This window comes from Chlorocebus sabaeus, chromosome 24 (genome assembly GCF_047675955.1).
Source record: "Chlorocebus sabaeus isolate Y175 chromosome 24, mChlSab1.0.hap1, whole genome shotgun sequence".
Classification (NCBI taxonomy): domain Eukaryota; kingdom Metazoa; phylum Chordata; class Mammalia; order Primates; family Cercopithecidae; genus Chlorocebus; species Chlorocebus sabaeus.
Genome location: NC_132927.1, coordinates 76,852,202 through 76,871,837, shown reverse-complemented (window position 1 = coordinate 76,871,837; position 19,636 = coordinate 76,852,202). Strand labels below are relative to the sequence as shown.

At 45.2% G+C, this 19,636-nt stretch overlaps 1 protein-coding gene across 6 annotated transcripts in view; it reads right to left on the bottom strand.

Moving 5' to 3' along the window:
* Nucleotides 1-19,636, bottom strand: part of WDR25 (WD repeat domain 25) — a 154,178-nt gene that overhangs the window by 29,028 nt on the left and 105,514 nt on the right. For all 6 annotated transcript variants that reach the window (XM_007987845.3, XM_007987846.3, XM_007987847.3 and 3 more), the window contains exon 4: nucleotides 16,072-16,202. In XM_007987845.3, the coding sequence (XP_007986036.1) occupies nucleotides 16,072-16,202 (131 nt within the window). The remainder of the gene's footprint in view (nucleotides 1-16,071; nucleotides 16,203-19,636) is intronic.

The window sequence follows — 19,636 nt, the reverse complement described above, 5'->3', positions numbered from 1 at the left end:
TGGAAGAAGGAGCAGAAGAGGTGAGCTGGCCTGCCTCCAGGCCACTGAATTAGGGCAGGGCCTCCCCCAGGGCCCCCACAGGCCCTGAACCACACAGAACCACAGCAGGAGAGAAGTAAGGGCGAACAAGCCACCGTACTCTCAGGCCCCTCCAGTGTCCACACCAGGAGCACACACAATGCACTAGGAGGGAGCTGCTCCATCCAGTCAGGCTCACCCTCCTCCTTGGTGCGCAGAGAGGATGCGGCAGGTAAGAGAGAAGTAGGGCAGGAGGGTTGTGGCACCTCTGGGAAGACAGCAACCAGATCCCAGGGAACCTCTGGGTGGAGTGGGGCCAGGCGGGCAGCAGGACCCCATTTCCCAACGCTTGTACCATCCCCCATCTCGGGGACAGCTCTGTCTCCCCGCCAACCATCAATTTCCAGTCCTTGTATCCCACCTGACTCCAAACACTGAATTCTACATTCACCAGGTGTGCAGTGAATCCCGGTCACTCCTTTGAGTTCTGAGGTGCTTGGCTGGGCTGATTAGCAAGGACTGGGGGAAAAGCAGAACACAGCGAACTTCACCCCGGGGGCCCATTCCACAGCCCAGGACAGGAGTTCTCGAAGGAAGGAGGCCTCCTGTGGCCCATCTGCCCGATCTCCCAGCCCCACTTCCTTCCTGCCTCGAGAAGGAGGTGGCTTTCTTCCCTACCCCCACCCTCAGCCACCACCTCACCTCCAGCCCACCTCTCTGCACCAGTGCCTTCCTCCAGGATGGAGGTGAACGTGCGTTAAGTCTCACCTATGCTGAAAACAAGCAAACTAACAAATGAACCCCATTCTTCAGGGTTAGCTGGAAGCTCCTTCTGGAAGGAAGCAGGCAGTGGTTTCCAGAACCTAAAAACCATGCTTACCCTTCGATTAATTCTGCATTTAGGAATTTACGTGCAGAGACGTTTGCCTTAGTGTTGTAATAAGGGAGCCACTGGAAATCTTATAAATACCCAACAATAGAGAGCTGGTTAAATACATCTTGGTATAATATATTGGGTAATTATTAAAAATTATACATCCAAAAACCGTTAAATAATATGGGAAATGCTAATGATTTTATAATAAGCTGAAGGACAATGATATAAAAATATAAATATACATGCATAAAACAATTGAATGAAGGATACAAACTGTCAATGGTGGTTATGGATGGGTTGAAGTTTAACGGGTTATCTTCTTTATATTTTTTTCATTTCCCAAGTAGCCAACAAAGACCATATATTTCTTTTCTAATCAAAACGAACAACTAGAGAACAACCACCTCACCCTCCATTCTTAAGTCGTGGGCAGCACTTGGGTCTCCAGGTCTCCAAGGCCTTTTTTTGCCTCTACCCCTACACCCTGCTTGCACCCAAGTCACAGGGGTCCCCACGACAAACCCTCTCATCAGCTCACAGCCCCACTCAGGCCAAGTAAGAGACAGAAGGGGAGGGACAGGGCTGCCACTGGCCCACATGGCACCTTGGTTCCTATTAGAGAAAGATACCCCTTCAAGTAGAAACCATCCCAAATCAGGGGCATGGCCTGGCCAGCAGGGCTTGGAATAGAATCCAGACCCCACCTACCCCTCAGCAAGGAGCCTCTCTGCACTGGACAGCCTGCACATGTTGGCCCCAGAAGAGGAGGACACAGGGACTGGGGTGGTGGAGAAGGGAGACCCTAAAGCTGCTGCAGAGGTTTCTGGCTGGGCCAGCAACTGGGTGGAGGTGGTGCCAGCAGCAGGGCAAGAGACATTTCCTGAATCCTCTAAACAGTGTTCAATGAGCAAATGAGTGAGGCGAGCCAGAAAACCAGACCTTTTTGGAAAAAAAAAAATTCAAGACAAAGACTGTAATTCAAAACCAAGAAATCTGTTTGGTGGAAAGGGGGCATGTAGAGGGTAAGGAGAGCTATCCACTCCTCATCTCCCTTCTAAACTGGGCGTGGCGATGGCCCGCTCGTTACAGGATGTGGCCCTCGGTCTCCTCTCAGCACATCCATCTCCCTCCACAGCCTCCGCGCCGGATTTGCAGAGAAGCACCAAGCAGTCTTCCTTCAGGGATATGAGAAAAGGCTGTGGCTGCCAGGAAAGCCTGCCCACTGACAGAGTACATGGAACATCCGTGTGCTTAAAACCACACAGACATCAACACCCTCCTAAAACTGGGAATCTATTTGTTGGGGCACAAATTGAATTACACAAACTTTCCTGAAGTCATACAATCTTTGCAGAGTTATACTGCAGGTCCATGGAGGTTGGTACAATCACTTATTCAAGAAACAGTGACTGAACTGCTGACCAGATGCCAGCACACATAAGGTCTGGGGACACCGGGTTGGAAGAGACCATCATGTCTCCCAGTCCTCACAGGGCTTGCATCCCAGTGGGGGACAACCAGGGGCTACAACCCAGGCTATCAGGCTGTGGAAGCAACACCACCTGGCAGGAGCAGGGGGACACCCAATCCAGTCGGGCCTGGGAAAATTTCCTGGAGGGAAGACATCACTGGAGACTTGGAGGACAGGTGATGTCTAGTCAAAAAGAAGGGAAATTCAAGGGAAAAAGAAAAATATATTCAAAATCGACCTGCGGCTAAATGGGAACACACCTCCTGTAGCCCACCTCTCCACTGATGAAAACTGAAATTCTGGACAAAATACAAAAAGCAACTCCCTGAGGACTCGAAAAGTAAACAAGAGCAGGTGGCTTGTGAGAGAGAGAGAGAAACTCAGAGAAGTGACTAGTACAGAGGTGGGAGCCCGATTTCTTTTCTTTTCTTTTTTTTTTTTTTTTTTTGTTTGTTTCTTTTTTCTTATTTTCTCTAACAGCTTTGACCCGAGAGGAGGACTCTAGTGGAGCTGTGCTGGCAGCTTCAAAGTATATGAAGCAAAAAATCACAGAACTGAAGAGAAAAATACACAAATTCACAACTATAGCTTGAGATGTCAACACTCCTCTCTCAGTCACTGAAAGAATAAGTAGATTAAAAAAAAAAACAAAAAAAACAGCAAGGATGTAAAAGAACGGACACCATCATCAACTAATTGACCAAACTGCCATTTATAGAACACTCCACCCAACAACAGCAAAATGCACGGAGCATATGAAATGTTCAACACAGCAGGCTATATTCTGGGCCATAAAGCTAACCTTAACAAATTTAGAAGAACTGCAATACAAAGTATGTTTTCTGACTATAACAGGATTAAACTAGAAATTAAGGATAGACAGCTATCTTCCAGCCTGACCAACACAGTGAAACACCGTCTCTACTAAACACAAAAATTAGCTGGGCGTGGTGGCACATGCTTGTAGTCCCAGCTATTCTGGAGACTGAGGCACGAAAATTGCTTGAATCCGGGAGGCAGAGTTTGCAGTGAGCCAAAATCGCGCCACTGCACTCCAGCCTATGGGACAGAGCAAGACTCTGTCTCAAAAAAAAAAAAAAAAAGAAAAAAAGAAAAACCTGGCAAATCTCCACGTTTCTACATGCTTGGAAATTGAATAATACATTTCTAAACAGTCCATATGTCAAAGAGAAAGTCTAAAGAAAATTAGAAAGTATTTGTAATTGGATTAAAATTAAAATACAGCCAGCATATTATGATTAAAATTTGTGGGATATAGATGAAGCAGTGCTGAGAGGAAAATGTATAGTATTAAAATGTTTATATTAAAAAAGATCTCAAATCAATGGCCTAACTTGCCTCCTTAAGAAATTAGAAAAAGGGCAAATTAAATCCAAAGCAAGCAGACAGAAGAAAATAAAAATTAGAACAGAAATTAAGGAAGTGGAAAAACAATAGAGAAAATCAGTATTTCTTTGAAATTATTAATAAGATTGATAAATCTCTAGTCACAATGACTAGGTAAAAAGACACAAATATCATTATCAGGAATGAAAGAGGAGACATCACTACAAGCTCTAAAAATATCAAAAGAAAAAGAGAATATTACAAATCAGTTTACGTACATTAAGTTTCACAACTTAGATGAAATGAATCAATTATTTGAGGCATGCAACTACCAAGTCTCACTCATAAAGATATATACAATCTGAATAGTTCTATATCAAACCTCAAAGAGATCAAACAAGATACCACTTTGTACCCACTAGGATGGGACAAGTAAGAACAAGTGTTGGTGAGGATATGGAAAAATCAGAACCCTCATACATTGTTGATGGGAATATAAAATGGTGCAAGCACTTTGGAAAACAGTCTGGCAGTTTCTCAAAAGTTTACACATACAGCTACCAACCATATGACTTTGCAATTCCACTTCTAGGAAGAACCACGAGAAATGAAAACATATATGCACACAAAAACTTACAAACAAATGTCCAAAAATGGAAGCAATGCAAATGTCCATCACCTAGAGAATGGAGAAACAAAATGTGTATATCCATACAATGGAATATTATTTGGTCATAAAAAGAAGTGGAAGACTTTCTGTTAATGGTCTGGCATGTAAGGAGCTTATAAATCAAAACTCTGTCCTAACAAGTAAAAAGAACAAACTGTAAAACTCTTCTCAGATCCATAGAAGAAATGAGATCACAGGGCAAACCACTGCCCCCAGAATTGGAGACACAGACAGGTGAATAAACAATCACAACATATTGGAGCAGAAATTTCCACAGGAACCAGGGCCAGGAAACTGAATAATTGACAAATTGCTAGAGGCTCATTGTGGACAAGTTGGACAGATTAAAAACTCTGGAACACCTGGTCATCAGTGGCCCCCAAAATTTTGTGCATTTTACCTCCAGGAACTACCAGGTTCTCACGGTGAAGACTGGAGAAAATCCCCTTATGTTTCCAGCAGAAGGAGAAAAGGAACTACTTTGTTTTGTTTTTGTTTTTGTTTTTGAGACGGAGTCTCACCCTGTAACCTAGACTGGAGTGCAATGGCACGGTCTCAGTTCACTGCAACCTCCACTTCTAGGGTTCAAAGAATTCTCCTGCCTCAGCCTCCCAAGTAGCCAGGATTATAGGCACCTGCCACCACGCCCAGCTAATTTTTGTATTTTTAGTAGAGATGAGGTTTCACCGTGTTGGTCAGCTGGTCTCAAACTCCTGACCTTGTGATCTGCCTACCTCAGCCTCCCAAAGTGCTGGGATTATAGGCGTGAGCCACCGCACCCAGCCATAACTACTTTGAAACATAACAGAGCATTCTGTTCTTCTTTTATGCATTTATTTTTGTAGAGTCAGGATCTTGCTATGTTGTTTGTTTGTTTGTTTTTGTAGAGTGAAGATCTCCCTACGTTGCCCAGGCTGCTCTCTAACTCCTGGCCTCAAGCAATCCTCTTGCCTCGGCCTCCCAAAGTGCATTCTGCTCTTAATGAGGTCTGTCCTGCAGAGAAATTAGTTAGCCAGAGTCTAACCTGCTGGGTTTATCACAGCCTAGCTGACCTGGGGGAAGCGAAATACCCAACCCCCACTGGCTCCCGCCTTTCACATGGGAGAAGGGAAAAACCCAATTCCTGCCCCTCTAGCCTTCTAGGTGGAGGAAAACACCCAGCTCCAGCCCATTCTAGCTGTCCTGTCCTATCTAAAGGGGAGAGGGGACTAAGAAGTACGTGTGAGCTCACAGTCCAGAAGCAGACTCTCTAAAAGACTAACCTAGTCGCAAGACGCTTCCCCCACCCCCCAACACTTCCCCACATTACTTAAGTCCTTTTTATAGCACTCCCTTTTACCTAGCTCATCTTGTCTGACTAGCAAGAAAGAATTATAAGGCATACTAACAGGCAAAAAACATAGCTTGAAGAGCAAGTACCAGAACTAGACACAGATATGGCAGTGATCATGGCATTATCAGGCTGAAAATTTAAAACAACTATGATCAACATGCTAAGGGCTCTAATGGAAAAGTAGACAACACGAAGAACAGAAGGGCACTGTAAGCAGACAGACAGAAATTCTAAGAAAAGACCAAAAATAACTGCTTGAGATCAAAAACATTGTAACAAAAATAAAGAACATGCATTGCTGGTGCAGGGGCTCACGCCTATCATCCTAACACTTTTAGGAGGCCAAGGTGGGAGGATCTCCTGAGCCCAGGACTTTGAGGCTGCAGTGAGCTGTGATCACAGCATCGCATTCCAGCCTGGGAGAGAGTGCGAGACCCTGTCTTCAAAAATAAGAAATAAAAACTGAATGCTTTTTATGAGTTTAGTAGCATGGATACAGCTGAGGAAAGAATCTTTGAGCTTGAGGATATCTCAACAGAAACAGATCAGGTGTCTGGTGAAGGCACTCTTCCAGGTTTGCCAACAGTCATCTGTCTTCTCACTGTATCCTCACAGGATGGAGAGATTCATCTCTCTCGTGTCTCTTCTTATAGGAGCACTATCCCCAGTCCTATGGGCTCCACCTCATGTCCTAATTACCACCCTTCGACCCAGCAACTCCACCTCCTAATATCATCACATTAGGGATTAGGGTCTCAACATATGAATTTTGGAGAAGACATAAACATTCAGTCTATATTGTACATGTCATTAAACATTTGTCCAAACTCATAGAATGTACAACATCAAAAGTGAAGCCTAATGTAAACTACAAACTCTGAGTGACAATGATGTGTCACTGTGGGTTCACCACCTGTAACAGATGGACCACTCTGATGCAGAATGATTATGGGGAGGTTGTGCCTAAGCACGAGCAGAGGGTAAGTGGGAAATTTCTATCCCTTCTGCAAAATCTTTTCTGTGAACATAAAACTCCTCTAAAAAACAAAGTCTAATTTAAAAAAAAAAAAAAAAAACATAAAATAAAGGAGTGAAGTCCTGATATAGGCTACAATGTGAATGAATCTTGAAAACATTATGTTAAGTGAAAGAAGTCAGTTACAAAAGACCACTTATATAAAATGCCCATAACAGACAAATCTACACAGACAGAGTAGATTCATGGTTGCCAGGGGCTGGGGAATTGGGGGGACAGGCGTGGCTGCTAAAAAACATGGTTTCTTTTTGGGGTGATGAAAATGTTCTCAACTGCTGTGGCTGCATTACTCTGCAAACATACTAAGAACTGAGTGAATGAGTGAATGAGTGAGTTGTACAACACAGAATAAAGCTGTTACCAAAAAACATTTAATGAGTATTTACTTTTGGCTCAATGTGGTGGCTCACACTTGTAATCCCAGCACTTTGGGCTAACGCAGGAGAATCGCTTGAGGCCAGGAGTTCAAGACTGGCCTGCGCAACATAGTGAGACCCCTTTTCTACAGAAAATTTAAAAATTAGCCAGGCATGGTGGCAGGCGCCTGTATTCCCAGCTACTAGAGAAGCTGAGGCTGGAGGATCCCTTGAGCCCAGGAGTTCGAGGCTGCAGTGAGATATGATCATGCCACTGCACTCCAGCCTGGGTGACAGAACGAGACCATGTCTCTAAAAATTTTTTTTTTAGTTAAAGTATATTAAGACAAAAATAACTAGGGCATCAAGCCCACGATTTTTTGGACACTATTAGTTATGCCAAGGCTAAAATAAGTTTTCAAGTAAAAGAATTGTAAATCAATAGCAAAAAATAAATAAATTTTTAAAAATCTTAAGCAGAAGCATGTTCAGTGCAGCACAGAGATTATTTTAGTGGCCACATGTATTATAGAAGATTTATAAATTAGAATTACAGAACGCCATATTTATAGAATCAGCACAGGTCCAAAGAACCTGCTTTATATTTTCTGAAATGGCCTGCTGCATTTTTAAGGGCAAAAGTTATCAAATGGGGTGAGTGTTAATTAAAGTCTTGGAACATCGCCCTCTTGAGTGCCATGGACCTCCCACTGTCATCCACTGAGCTTGTTGGCAGCTCATGTGTGGGTTTTAAACAGGGGTCTTCTTACCCAGTCCCAGTGAAAGTGGTGCAGAGGGAGGCTGAAGAGGAGGACTGGCTTGCAGGGCAGGTCTCTGAGGTTCCAGATTCTGGGAACCAATTGCCCACTTCTGCCTAAGACTTTAGACAACCCAGGGGATGCACAGGGACTCCCCAGCCAACTGTGTGAAGGCAGTCAGTGAAGCTGGTGGATCCACTGAATATTGAAAGAAACAGATGTTCTCAGTAGTCCCTTCTACAGCTTTAAAACATGGACTGTCTAACGGGATTTTGTTGCCCCATGCCCTGGGACAATGCCTGGTTTCTGGTGGGGGCTCAGAAAATGTTTGTGACGTGGATAAATGAAATGTGTCCTCTTCCTGCAATAAGGAGAAGCAGAAAATAGAGTAAGACCTGGGTTCAGTTCTTCCTCTCAATGATCCAATCCCCTCAATGGCTGCCTACCCTGCACTGACAGCTGAACCTTTCAGAACCAGTTTCCTTGCCAATACTGTGGGGGCAGGAAGGCTGCTCTCACAGACATATTGGGTTCTGTTTTCAGGCCTGAGGTTACAGGGCTGTGGTCCCTCAGAACAAAACCCACCACTGTCCCATCCATGGCCAGGTCCTGACAGCAGGTGCGGAGCTGCACGTGGCAGTGCTCAGTAAGCATGTGAATGCCAGGGCTGTCCATGCAGGCTTCTCCAAGAACAAAATGCACAGTCCTCACTGATAAAGATTCAGTCATGTGATGCTTAACGACAGGGATACAGTCTGGGAAATGCGTCATTAGGCGATTTTGTCATTGCGTGAACATCATGCACTTACACAAACCTTGACCTGCGATACACCTAAGCTAGTGGTCTAGCCTATGGCTCCTAGGCTATATATCTGGATGGCTTGTCACTGTACTGAACACTGCAGGTGATTACTAGGTGATAGGAATTTTTCAGCTTCACTATAATCTTACAGGACCACTGTCCTATATGTGGTCTGACATTGACCGAAACGTCATTATGTGGTGCATGACTGTATGTTCGTTCAAGACCAAAGCTGAATTCACACTGTGAACAATAGGATCTGTAAGGGTTTAGGCATCAAACCACCCCAGTTCACAGTCTTACCCCACTACAAACTGGCCGTGTGCTTGTGGTGTATAACTGAGTCCTTCCAAGCCTCAGGGCCCTGACAGAGGAAGGGGATGGCGGCAGCACCCAGTCCACCTCCCAGGAGGCCACAAGGAAATGAGCCATCGCACACACAGCGTGCACAGCGTGATGCCCGCAGGAGGCACACTGTGGTCAGCACTGGCTGCTGAAAGGGGTTCTTGAGATCATCAGGCGTTCCACCACGCCCCAGTTGACAGATGAGGAAACAGGAGCCAGCAAAGACAAGGAACAGCCTTGGGTCCTCTGTCTTTGCCACCATTAGGCTCCTACTCCCATCTGCATACAAAGTTTAGCTTGGAGCGAAGCTTAGTCAGGACTGTGGAAAGCACAAAAAGTCCAAATAAAAAGTCGTGTTAATATAAAACAGATGAAAGAGACAAATGGAGAGTAATCAAAATCTCATTAGGGCAAATAAGCAACCTGCCTACAATGCCACAAAACTGATGGTACTTTGAGCCAAGTAGGCGAAGCTGTCTCTTGGATGGCCACCATCACAGGAGTGCAAATCTCAAAGATGGTCTCACCCATTGGGGCAGAAGCCCCACAGAAACCACCTACACCATGGCTCCCAACTCTGGCTATACATTAGAATCACCTGCAGAGTTTTCAAAAACCTCGATGCCTAGGCCACCCTGGGCAGCAATAGTTTCTAATGCTCCCTGGGTAGCTCTGGCCCATGCCCTAGATCAGTCAGGCCAGGCCAGCCCAGCCACCACCTGCTGCTTTACCAGCTCCTATTACTACCATCCTGAGATTACTCCCATCCAAGGAAGGATGCCCACAGGAGGGGAAGGAGATAAGCAAATTAATGACAGCGGCTCAACCTCCATTCAACTGGCAGGGTTAATTACTTGTGATTTTAAGAATTGGTCTTGATTAGAGCTATCAGTCATTCATGCAACAGTCTGCGCCTCCCCTCCCTCCCTACTATGTGCTTAGCACTATGGTGGATGCTGGGAATACCATGGTAAATGAGGCACAACTCTTTCCCTCAGGGAGTCCACATGCCACCAGAATGCTACAGCATACTAGTGATGAGCTGGGCTCATAGGAAGCTGAGCTGAGGATCCACACAGGCCCAAGGGTGAGCCACCCACTCCCCTGTCATCTGCACATTAGGACACGTGCCTGTAGAGGGTATGGGACAAAGTTAGAGAAGGAGGTCAAGAAACCAAGTCAAGATCTGGAAGTCAAGATGTCCCTTTACAAATTTAAAAATAATAATAAAAGTAGGGAGAAAAGATGTAGAACAAGCATGAAATATTCACGATTAGTGTCAATGTGACACCAGGGTGTGCTGGAGAAAGTGAGCTGGCTTGTCAGAGCTGGTTTTATCATGAGAGTCCCAGAGTGAGCAGGGAATTGGGGTTTTAGAGGTGTGCAGCCTTCCCCAGAGGAGCAAAGTTGGCAGATCTGAACGCACCTGCAACTCTTTTTCTCAGGCGCAGAGTAGGAGCTAGACAACAAAAGAACCACTCGACCACTAGCCTGCCCAATGTCACCCTGCACATAGAAAGAGAGGAGGAACTAGGGCAGAGTCCAGGCTGCCAGCTGCAGGAACCACATGTCCTAGATTTTCCAGGGCTGTTCCAATTTCCAGTATTCAATCTTGCCTTAACTGAGAGATAATTTGTTGAGGTTGGGGTTCCATAATGTAGTCCTGCAAAAAAGATGATTCACCAAATTTGCTGTATATGCTTTCTTAACAAATCTGATTCATGTTACAAAAGGAGAATTTCTTTTTATTATTTATCCTAACTTTTGGTTCAAAATACACAGTCATCTTAAAGTGAACTTGAAGATGGCTACCTTGGAACATTCCCCACACTGCTAGAGGGCCCAGTACAGCTGAGTCCGTGTCTTGGGCTTCTCTTGCAATTCTACAGCTTCCGTTCTGTGCTGGGCACAGAGCCACAGCACCGCAAAGCTGGAAATGCAGGAGACTCATAACTCTGTTACCCACCAAACACTGGAGAGCAGAGGAGCTCAGCCTTAGTGGAGAACTACAGTGCCTCGATGGCCACACCATATCTCATCTAACACAGGGTCTCCCAAGTCCTCCTGCCTCTGTCCACACTTCTGGAATGACTCACTACAGTTGAATTCTAGCTAGCCTTCATATCCCATTTGTCAGAGGGGCCATGCCTTCTATGTGGATCCCAGGGTGGCCACTGCCCCTGAGGCTGTGGGCAGGTGGTGCAGGTCTCTATCACAATGACAGTGGCGGCTGACCCCATCAGCTCACTCCAGGTTACCCTGAACACCTCCTCTGGTCCAGGCCCTGTCGGGGATGCCAGGCACAGAGGTGACTCAGGCTCCCACACCAGGCGGCTGTAAATAAACACCTGTGGATAAAAGCACCCACAGATCAAAAGTGATCACTGTCCCTGAGATAGGTCACAGATGGTACAGGCTAATTGAAGATAAGGTTCAAATGAGAGAAGCAAGGGACTTCTAAGCTCAGAGGCCCTTTGGTCCTTAGCTTCTCAAAATGTTGTCCATATACTATCCTCCCCTTAATTTCCTGGGAACTTGTTAGAAATGCAGGGTCTCATCCCAACCCGGACCTGCTGAAACAGAATCTGCATCCTAACAAAAGCCCAGGTGCTCTCCTACACATGTGAGTTTGAGAAACCCTACTTTGGAGGTGCCACTTTATGATACCAATTACAAAACTATGGATCAGAGAGGCTTTTGCTTAAGGAATGTGCCCGAAATCACCCAGCCAAGCGAGTAACAGAGGGAGGACGTGAGCCCAGGTCTCCTGCAGCTCAGGCCAATGGCACTAGAGGCTCAGGGGGCTTCTGCAGAAATTGACCCTCATACTGTAAAGGTCAGACCACAGGCGTCCTGGGTTCCAGACCACACCCATGTTCAAGCAGACTGCTGGGAGGAGAGGGGTCAGAGGATGCTGCAGCATCAGCAGGAAGCCAGCTTCGAGTAAATACACACAGCTGGCTTGTGCAGAACACATCCTGCCGACCTCTGGAGATGAAGTCAGGCACATTGCAGTGACGAGATGTGCTACAAACATCAAACCCGAAGTGGAGAGATCACCCGAGATCAGGCAAGAGGAGGAGACAGGGAGTCAAACAGCCCATTTGCTATAATGAATTGGGCTAGACTACAGAAGTCCAGAATCTTAACACTTATCACTTGGCTACGTTTAGGGAATCATAAAGACTCATGACTGGAAAGTAACTAAAAAGTTATATGTTCCAACTACTCACCGTGCCCTAAGATCCCAGGGAGAGGTTGTCTGGCCTCACTCCCCTCAGTTCTGCTGGCAGAAACCTACTCCTTACTTTCACAATGTAGGCTTGCTTTGACCCAGAAATTTTCATCCTGAGATTCAAGCTTAAGGAAATAAATCCCAAATGTGGAAAAAGCTATATGCACAAAGATGTTTCTTACAGTGGAATGTGTAATTAACTCAACCTTGATAGTTTGTTTACAGATTGTAACAAGAGAGAAACAACTTATATACCCCTGACTGAAGGAACAGTTCCCACCTGGAAAACACATTCTCTGAGCACCTGGTTTCTGCAAGGAACACAGAATGGGGCAAGACACCCACCTTGTCAGCCAGCTCAGGAGGATTAGTCCTGACAATCAACGGGGTGACAGATGTCAGAATCACATCTCTCTATGCCAAGGTCAGCCAGATCTTAAATATCTTTAGTTTTGTGGGCTATGTGGTCTCTGTTGCAATGACTCCACTCTGCTACTATAGTATAAAAGCAGCCACGGATGATACATAAATAAATGAGTGTGGCTGTTTCGTAAACCTTTATTTACAAAACTGGCAGCAAGCTGGACTAGCCTCGGGCTACAGTTTGCTGACAGCTGATCTCTATACTCACATCTATTAATTTTAAATGGCAAAAGTTTTTGAAATATCCTACATGTCTAACACAGGGAAATGGTTTAATATGTTAAAGCATTCATCTGATTCATTTGATCCATAGATACTTACTGAGCTCTTGCCTAGGCCAGACATTGTTCTGAGTCCTGCAGAGACTCGAGGCAGTAAGTCAGGGACACCCTGAGACAAAGGAATATGACTGAAGACCTTATGAGAGTCTGCTCTAACAACGAATATCCTTCTAATGCCATATGAAAAGCAAAATACAAAATTGTGTATAAAAATAAGACCAAATAGTGCTTTTATAATTTTTTTAAAAACCACAAGGGAAAAAAAAAAAAAAAACAGAAAGAAGAATATCAAAATGTTGCTAATGTTTACCTTTGGCTGCTTGGACTACCCCTCCTCTCTTTACCTGAATTTTCCAATGTTGTCATATGATTACATATTACTTTTACAACAAAACATTCCTTCCCCACTGTATTTAAAAGGGAAGGCCTGTCTTGGTTTAAGCTAAAGTCTGTGTCCCTCCTACTTCCACCTGCGGTTCCCACCGCAGTCCCTGAAGGCAGCTGGAAAAAGTCAAGCTGCTGGCTTCTGGATGTTCACATACACGCCCAGGCTGAGCCAGAAGGTTCAGCACCTGAGACAGCGCCACAGGAGCCCACAGGGATGAGAAGGGAGCAGCCCCAGGCGGGAGCCCCTGGAGGGCAAGGGCTGTGCCTCCTCCCTGGTCCTCCTGCTGAGTTCATTTGAGACACATGGGCAACATCTGTCAAAGCAGGAAAGAGTGTTGTCCCCTGAGCCCAACTGATGCAAATGGAACGAGCCCCGTGACCCGGCGGGGGAGGATTGTTGGTAGAAAGGAAGTAAAAACAAATACTGCACAGATCCCTTAGCCACATTACTATCTTGGGAGAGACTCGCAAACATGCCAACACCAGTCACAGCAACATCTGCTTCTAATTGCTTCTCCCCCAGCATTTTCAGAGCTCGTCAGCTGGCATCTGCCCTAGGAAAAAATCCAGTATTTTTAACAAATGCTTAAATCAGATGGCGTCCTTGGTGAGTAATTTCTTACGTGTTTGGTCTTTGAGGCTAAAAACAGTAAGCGCACCCATAAGGGACGTGGTTGTCAGGAGCGGCTGGGTGCTCAGGAGGTCCCACTTCAAATGGTATGACTAAGAGTTTCCAGTTCACAAGGCACGTTCAAATGTTTTCCTTCACTTGTCATGTATTTGTATCCTAAATATAAAGTGTTTTGGCGGTTTTTTTTTAAAATGCCACTGTGTCCACTTCTTTATGGGTAATTTCCTCTCTTTTCCAAATATTTTTATAAGAAAGTTCCTTTGTAAAAGAAAAATGTGTGATTTTTTTTAAAGACTACATCTATCTATGCTCCCACTTGTGAGTACTTCAAGCAAGATCTCATGTACAGACAAAACTTCCCATTCTCTGTCAAGAAAAGTCTCTGCATTTAGGCTCTCCTCAAAAAACCCACAGCCCCTTCCAACTGCCTGTTGGGAAAGGGTCTTCCTGTGCCAGCCAGTCTGAAGCAGGAAGGCAAATTGGGAACCTAGGCCTTGAGGGCTCTGTCTCACCCTCCTCCCTCTGGAACACATGGACAGCCTCTGCTCAGGACAGACCTGCTTGGACGCTGCACCTGTCTAGGACCAAGGCAGGAGATGTTCACAAACCTCCCGTGGCTCCCCACTGTTGAGACCAAGACACACAGCACTGAAAAACTCTCTGCCCAGGCCACCTCGCTGTGTGAAGCCCACGCCCAGCCAAGTCCCCACAGGCATCCTGTGTTCCCACCTCCTGTATCTGCACTCTCCGCATGACTCTCTTCCTCCGTCATTTACTCATTCAGTCAATCATGATTCACACAGTGACTACTATGTGCCAGGCACTGTTTTAGAAGCCAGATGTCAGCAGCAAACAAAACTCTCTGCCTTCAAAGAGCTTACATTCTAGAGGAGGGAAATAGGCAAATGAATGAACACATAAAATCCGTAATACGTCAGGTGATGGTAAATGCTATGGAGAGAAATGAGATAGCAGAGGGGACTAGCAGATGCTAGTGGGTTGTGGGCAGGCGGCACCTCATGGAGAGGTAACATGTGAGCAGAGCCCCACGACAGGGGGCAGCAAGCCTCTACCTAGGAAACAGGCAGAAGAGCCTTCCAGGCAGAGGGAGTGGCAAGTGCAAAGGCCCTGAGGCAGGAATGTGCTGGTATGTTCAGGGAAGGCAAGGAGCCTAGTGGGGCTGGCACTAATGGCACCCAGGCCAGGGAGGTACATTTGGGCCTTGTGGATCATCAGAGACATTGGCTTTTACTGCAAGATCAGCACCTGGAGGATTCTGATGAGAGGAGTGACATGTCTGAGTCACACTGTAACAGACCAGTGTAGCGGCTGTGTTGAGAACAGCCTGCAAGGGGCAAGGGGGAAAGTGAGAGATCAGATGGGAAACTTCTGCAACCATCCCAGTGAGAGACAATAGCAGAGCTACAAGAGCTGATGTGGGGAAAAGTGTCCAAGTTTTGGAGAATTTGCTAATGGTTTGCATATGGGGATATGATGCAAAGAGCAGAGACAGTGCTGATTCTGATGTTTTTGGCCTGAACAACTAGGGTGGAGCTGCCATCTAGTAAGTGGTGACGGTAAAAGGCTCAGCAGGTTATAGTAAAGGATGGGTATGGAAATCACAACCAGCCTTTAAGACCTAGGAACAGTGGCTCCTCTAAGAAGCCTTCCCATAGCAAGCTAAAAGCACTTACCCCCTCCCTTCCTCTCTCACAAGCATGCATACAAGTGCACACACACACACATACACACACACACAAACCAATTCTCTGTACCAAAGTTATCTGTATCCACACATTATTCCCTTGAGTAACCTAGCAGATTCATTTTATATCATCTGGAAGCATCTGTGCACAGTAGGTGTTCAACAAATATTTTTAGTAATACGCTGCATAAAATTGCACCTATGATATTTTAAGTCTGACAACTCAAGAATGTTCTTTCAAAACATCTAAAAATTACGCTTAGCACTGATTAAATATTAAGTGGTAATTATTCCACCTCAAGGGCCCTATATATAGATGCTGACCTGCCCCCAATTATTCAAATTGTCAAAGCAAGCTCTCCTGTGGAAAGACCAAGTTAGGAAGATGGCTATTACCTTGCCAGTCCTTATATCCCAAGCTTTCATTTCAGAGCTGAAGCCTCCACATAAAAAAATGTTGTGGTCTTTTGGATGGAATTTCAAGGTAGTGATTCTAAAGTCACTTCGACCACTAAATAGTTGGGTTCCTACAACACAAAAAGAGAAGAGAGGGTTAGAAAACTTAGGTCACAAAACAAATATCTTAAAACTAAGATGCCATCTGGTATGGGGCCCATAGCAAACACAGCTTCCCTGGGCCCAATGTGGCCCAACGGAGACTTTCTGGAAATATGACAGTGGCAGCAGCAAGATTTGCCCTTATTCTCTGATTCTCTGGCCAGCCCACCCTTGACCAGCTGAACATCCCCTCCTCCTGGGCTGAGCTTAGATGGGTGGATCAATGAGTGTACCTTTCATATTTGCTGTAAGCATGACATGCATTAGCTCATATAAACCACACAACGACCCTATGCCCACTTCACAACCAAAAACCAAGCCCAGGGAGGTCATGGAACATTTCCAAGGCTCCACGGTTAACACAGTAGATTATTTACGTGGGAGTCTAGAAATCAAAAACAGGACTGCTCTAAGGTGATACTTTTCAGGATCAGCCACCTTATAATAATGGATGAATGGTCTGCTATGGAGCATGGCAGGTGGGATGGCCTGAGACGCTGGGCGATAAATGAGAGTGGCCATCATGGTGGCCCAAGCACAGATTGGACAGAGTGGTGTGGGCCATTGGGGGTCTCACTGGCTCTACAGGACATGAGCAGTCCTTGTCCTTTATAAATACATCATAAACTGTTGTCAAGCATTTATGTGCATTATGGTAAGTGTCTGTGTGTGTACATATATACACATATGGTGTGGAAAATGTCTTTTTTATCACTATGATCTTTTAGAGGTAAGCTATATAAACTTCGAAAACATCAATCATTTGGAGCAGGTCAAAGCTGGTCCTCCTTCCACTACCCAGTGCAGCCCTGTGTCCCAGAGCACTGGCTGTCATTCTTGTCTGTCCACACCTCATCCATCTGAAACTACATCAAGAAGGCAGACCAGCCTTGGCAGGGTGTTCTCACCATGGGAGTCTGTGAGTGCCACCCCATATATGCCCCCCACAGGCAGGGCTCACACACCAGGCAGAGCACCTGCCACACGCCACCCAGTCAGAAACATGGAGCAGGCTTCGCTCAGAGGTGCCATGAGGGCTCTCACAGCACAGGAGGAAGAACCTTGACTGCCTTGTACCCATAGAAACTCCCCCATGGGACTGAGCAGTGGGCTACTTAGGGACATGGGAAGCTGGTGGCGAAGAAGACCATGAAGACACCGAGGTCTCAAGCATCATTTCCACTCACAGGAACCCAGGAAACAGCACTTGCTCATTCAATTCAGAAAGCACAAAAGGTTGCCCAGCTTTGTGTTCTGTGACCCCCACACATTAGTGAAGGCCTCTGCCAGCTCACCAGGTGTGGAAATGAAAGTCATCAATCAGTACTCACGACAGTCACAGCGGGAGGCTTTCACAGACCCAATCTGCCTAGATCCATGGTCTCCAAACTATTATAGTTTGACGGTACACCCCACCCATGAAAAACCTAAGGCACACATCACCAATATATAGATATTTGTTTTAAGTTGTATAATGTGCTTCTGTACCAACATATTATAAACATTATTAAAATATCAAAAATAGAACACTTTAAAGGATGATACAAGGAAAAAATAGTCAATATTTTAAAATATATTTTAATATACCCTTATATGTGCCTATGCCAGGGACTCAGAGCAGCAATGTGGCAGCACAGAGGCCCCAGGACACTCGCTTCAGCCAAGTGGCTGGGGATCATCTGGAGACTGCCGGAAGGGACCACCATCACATCCCCTAGACAGAAAAGGACACGGATGCCACTGCAGTCCCCACACCATCAAGAAGGCCCAGGACTGCCAGACTCTTTCTCCCCACAGGGAATACTGCACTTATTGCTGAGAACATCAGTGGCCGGCTTCTTGCTCACTTGGAATTCATTGCCAACCTTTAAATCCAAAAGGAAACATAAACTCTATCTGCCTGGAGAAAAAAATGTCCCTTGTTTTTGGACCATAGCATATAACCATATGCTTAATTTCAGAAATGACAGTGAATTATCCATATGTTTTTTCAAAAGTGCAGTGATACAGTCTTGCCAACAATGGGGAAGAAAGATGAGAGAAAATGTGAAAGCTGAATTGCTAAAAGACGATGATTGAACTTTTTCTGCTAAAACAAACAAAAAATCTGAATGTTATTTTTCCTCAACCCCCTAAAGACATTGAAAATCTGTCTTTTTAAGTATTTCCATTTAGAAGATAAGCTGTAGTTTATATATTTTTCCTATTTTTACTTACAATAACTAGGCCCTTACTGCTTTTCTTTGTTAAAAGGGTTCAAAACTACAAGATTTTTAAATTTTTTAGTAAGTTTCTAGATACCTAGTGAAAACACTAAGGTAGAAATCTTGCTAACTAAGAAGTTCTCAAATAAGACTTTGTTTCAGAGATTAGGACCATAGCCATCATTATCTTCATTATCTGGCACAATGTTGGAAGCAGGAGATGGTATAGTTGAGGAGTTCAGAGCCACGCAGACCCAGATCCCATCCCAGCTCTGTTGCTTCCAGCAGAGGGGCCTTGCACTGCTGTGTCTCACACTCTTACACATGTAAGGTCATCATGACAGCTAAATGTAACATGGTGCATGAAGCCTTCCACAGAGCATGGCAAACAGCAATCCACAAAAGGGAGCTATTATAGTTTACAAAATTAAACCTCAAATTATTGAATTCATCATTGGTTCAATTACAAACTAAAACCAAGGGATACAGGTTTGTTTTTTGGTTGGTTTGTTTTTGGTTTTTTTTGAGATGGAGTCTCGCTCTGTTGCTCCGGCTGGAGTGCAGTGGCGTGATCTCGGCTCACTGCAAGCTCTGCCTTCCAGGTTCACGCCATTCTCCTGCCTCAGCCTCCCAAGTAGCTGGGACTACAGGCGCCTGCTACCATACCCAGCTAATTTTTTTATATTTTCAGTACAGATGGGTTTCACCGTGTTAGCCAGGATGGTCTCAATCTCCTGACCTCGTGATCCGCCCGCCTCGGCCTCCCAAAGTGCTGGGATTTCAGGCATGAGCCACCACACCTGGCTGAGATACAGGTTTTTAAATAGCAATAACCTCCAGAGATTAATGCTTTTGGGCTTTTCCCATGAGGCTTTGAAAATACAACGCCCTGGGCTGCCCTTTACATGTGTTAAAGAGATATGGGTAAAGTCTGGAAAACATTCATCAGTGAAATATCTTGAACATGAACACTAGCCATGCCAGAGGAGAAGGTCTTAATTTGTTAGACAGGCTCTTCCTCTCTACCTTTTCATAAATCAAGGAGCTTGTTTATCATATCCTCTCCCGGGCAATGTTACTTTCAGCGCAATGGTTAGCTGTTATATAACCTTTAACCTTGAGACCATCTTGCTTGTTTACCTGTTTGTTATAGAAAATTCTGTTTATTCACTGTATCCTTATTATAGGAAACTGAGTTT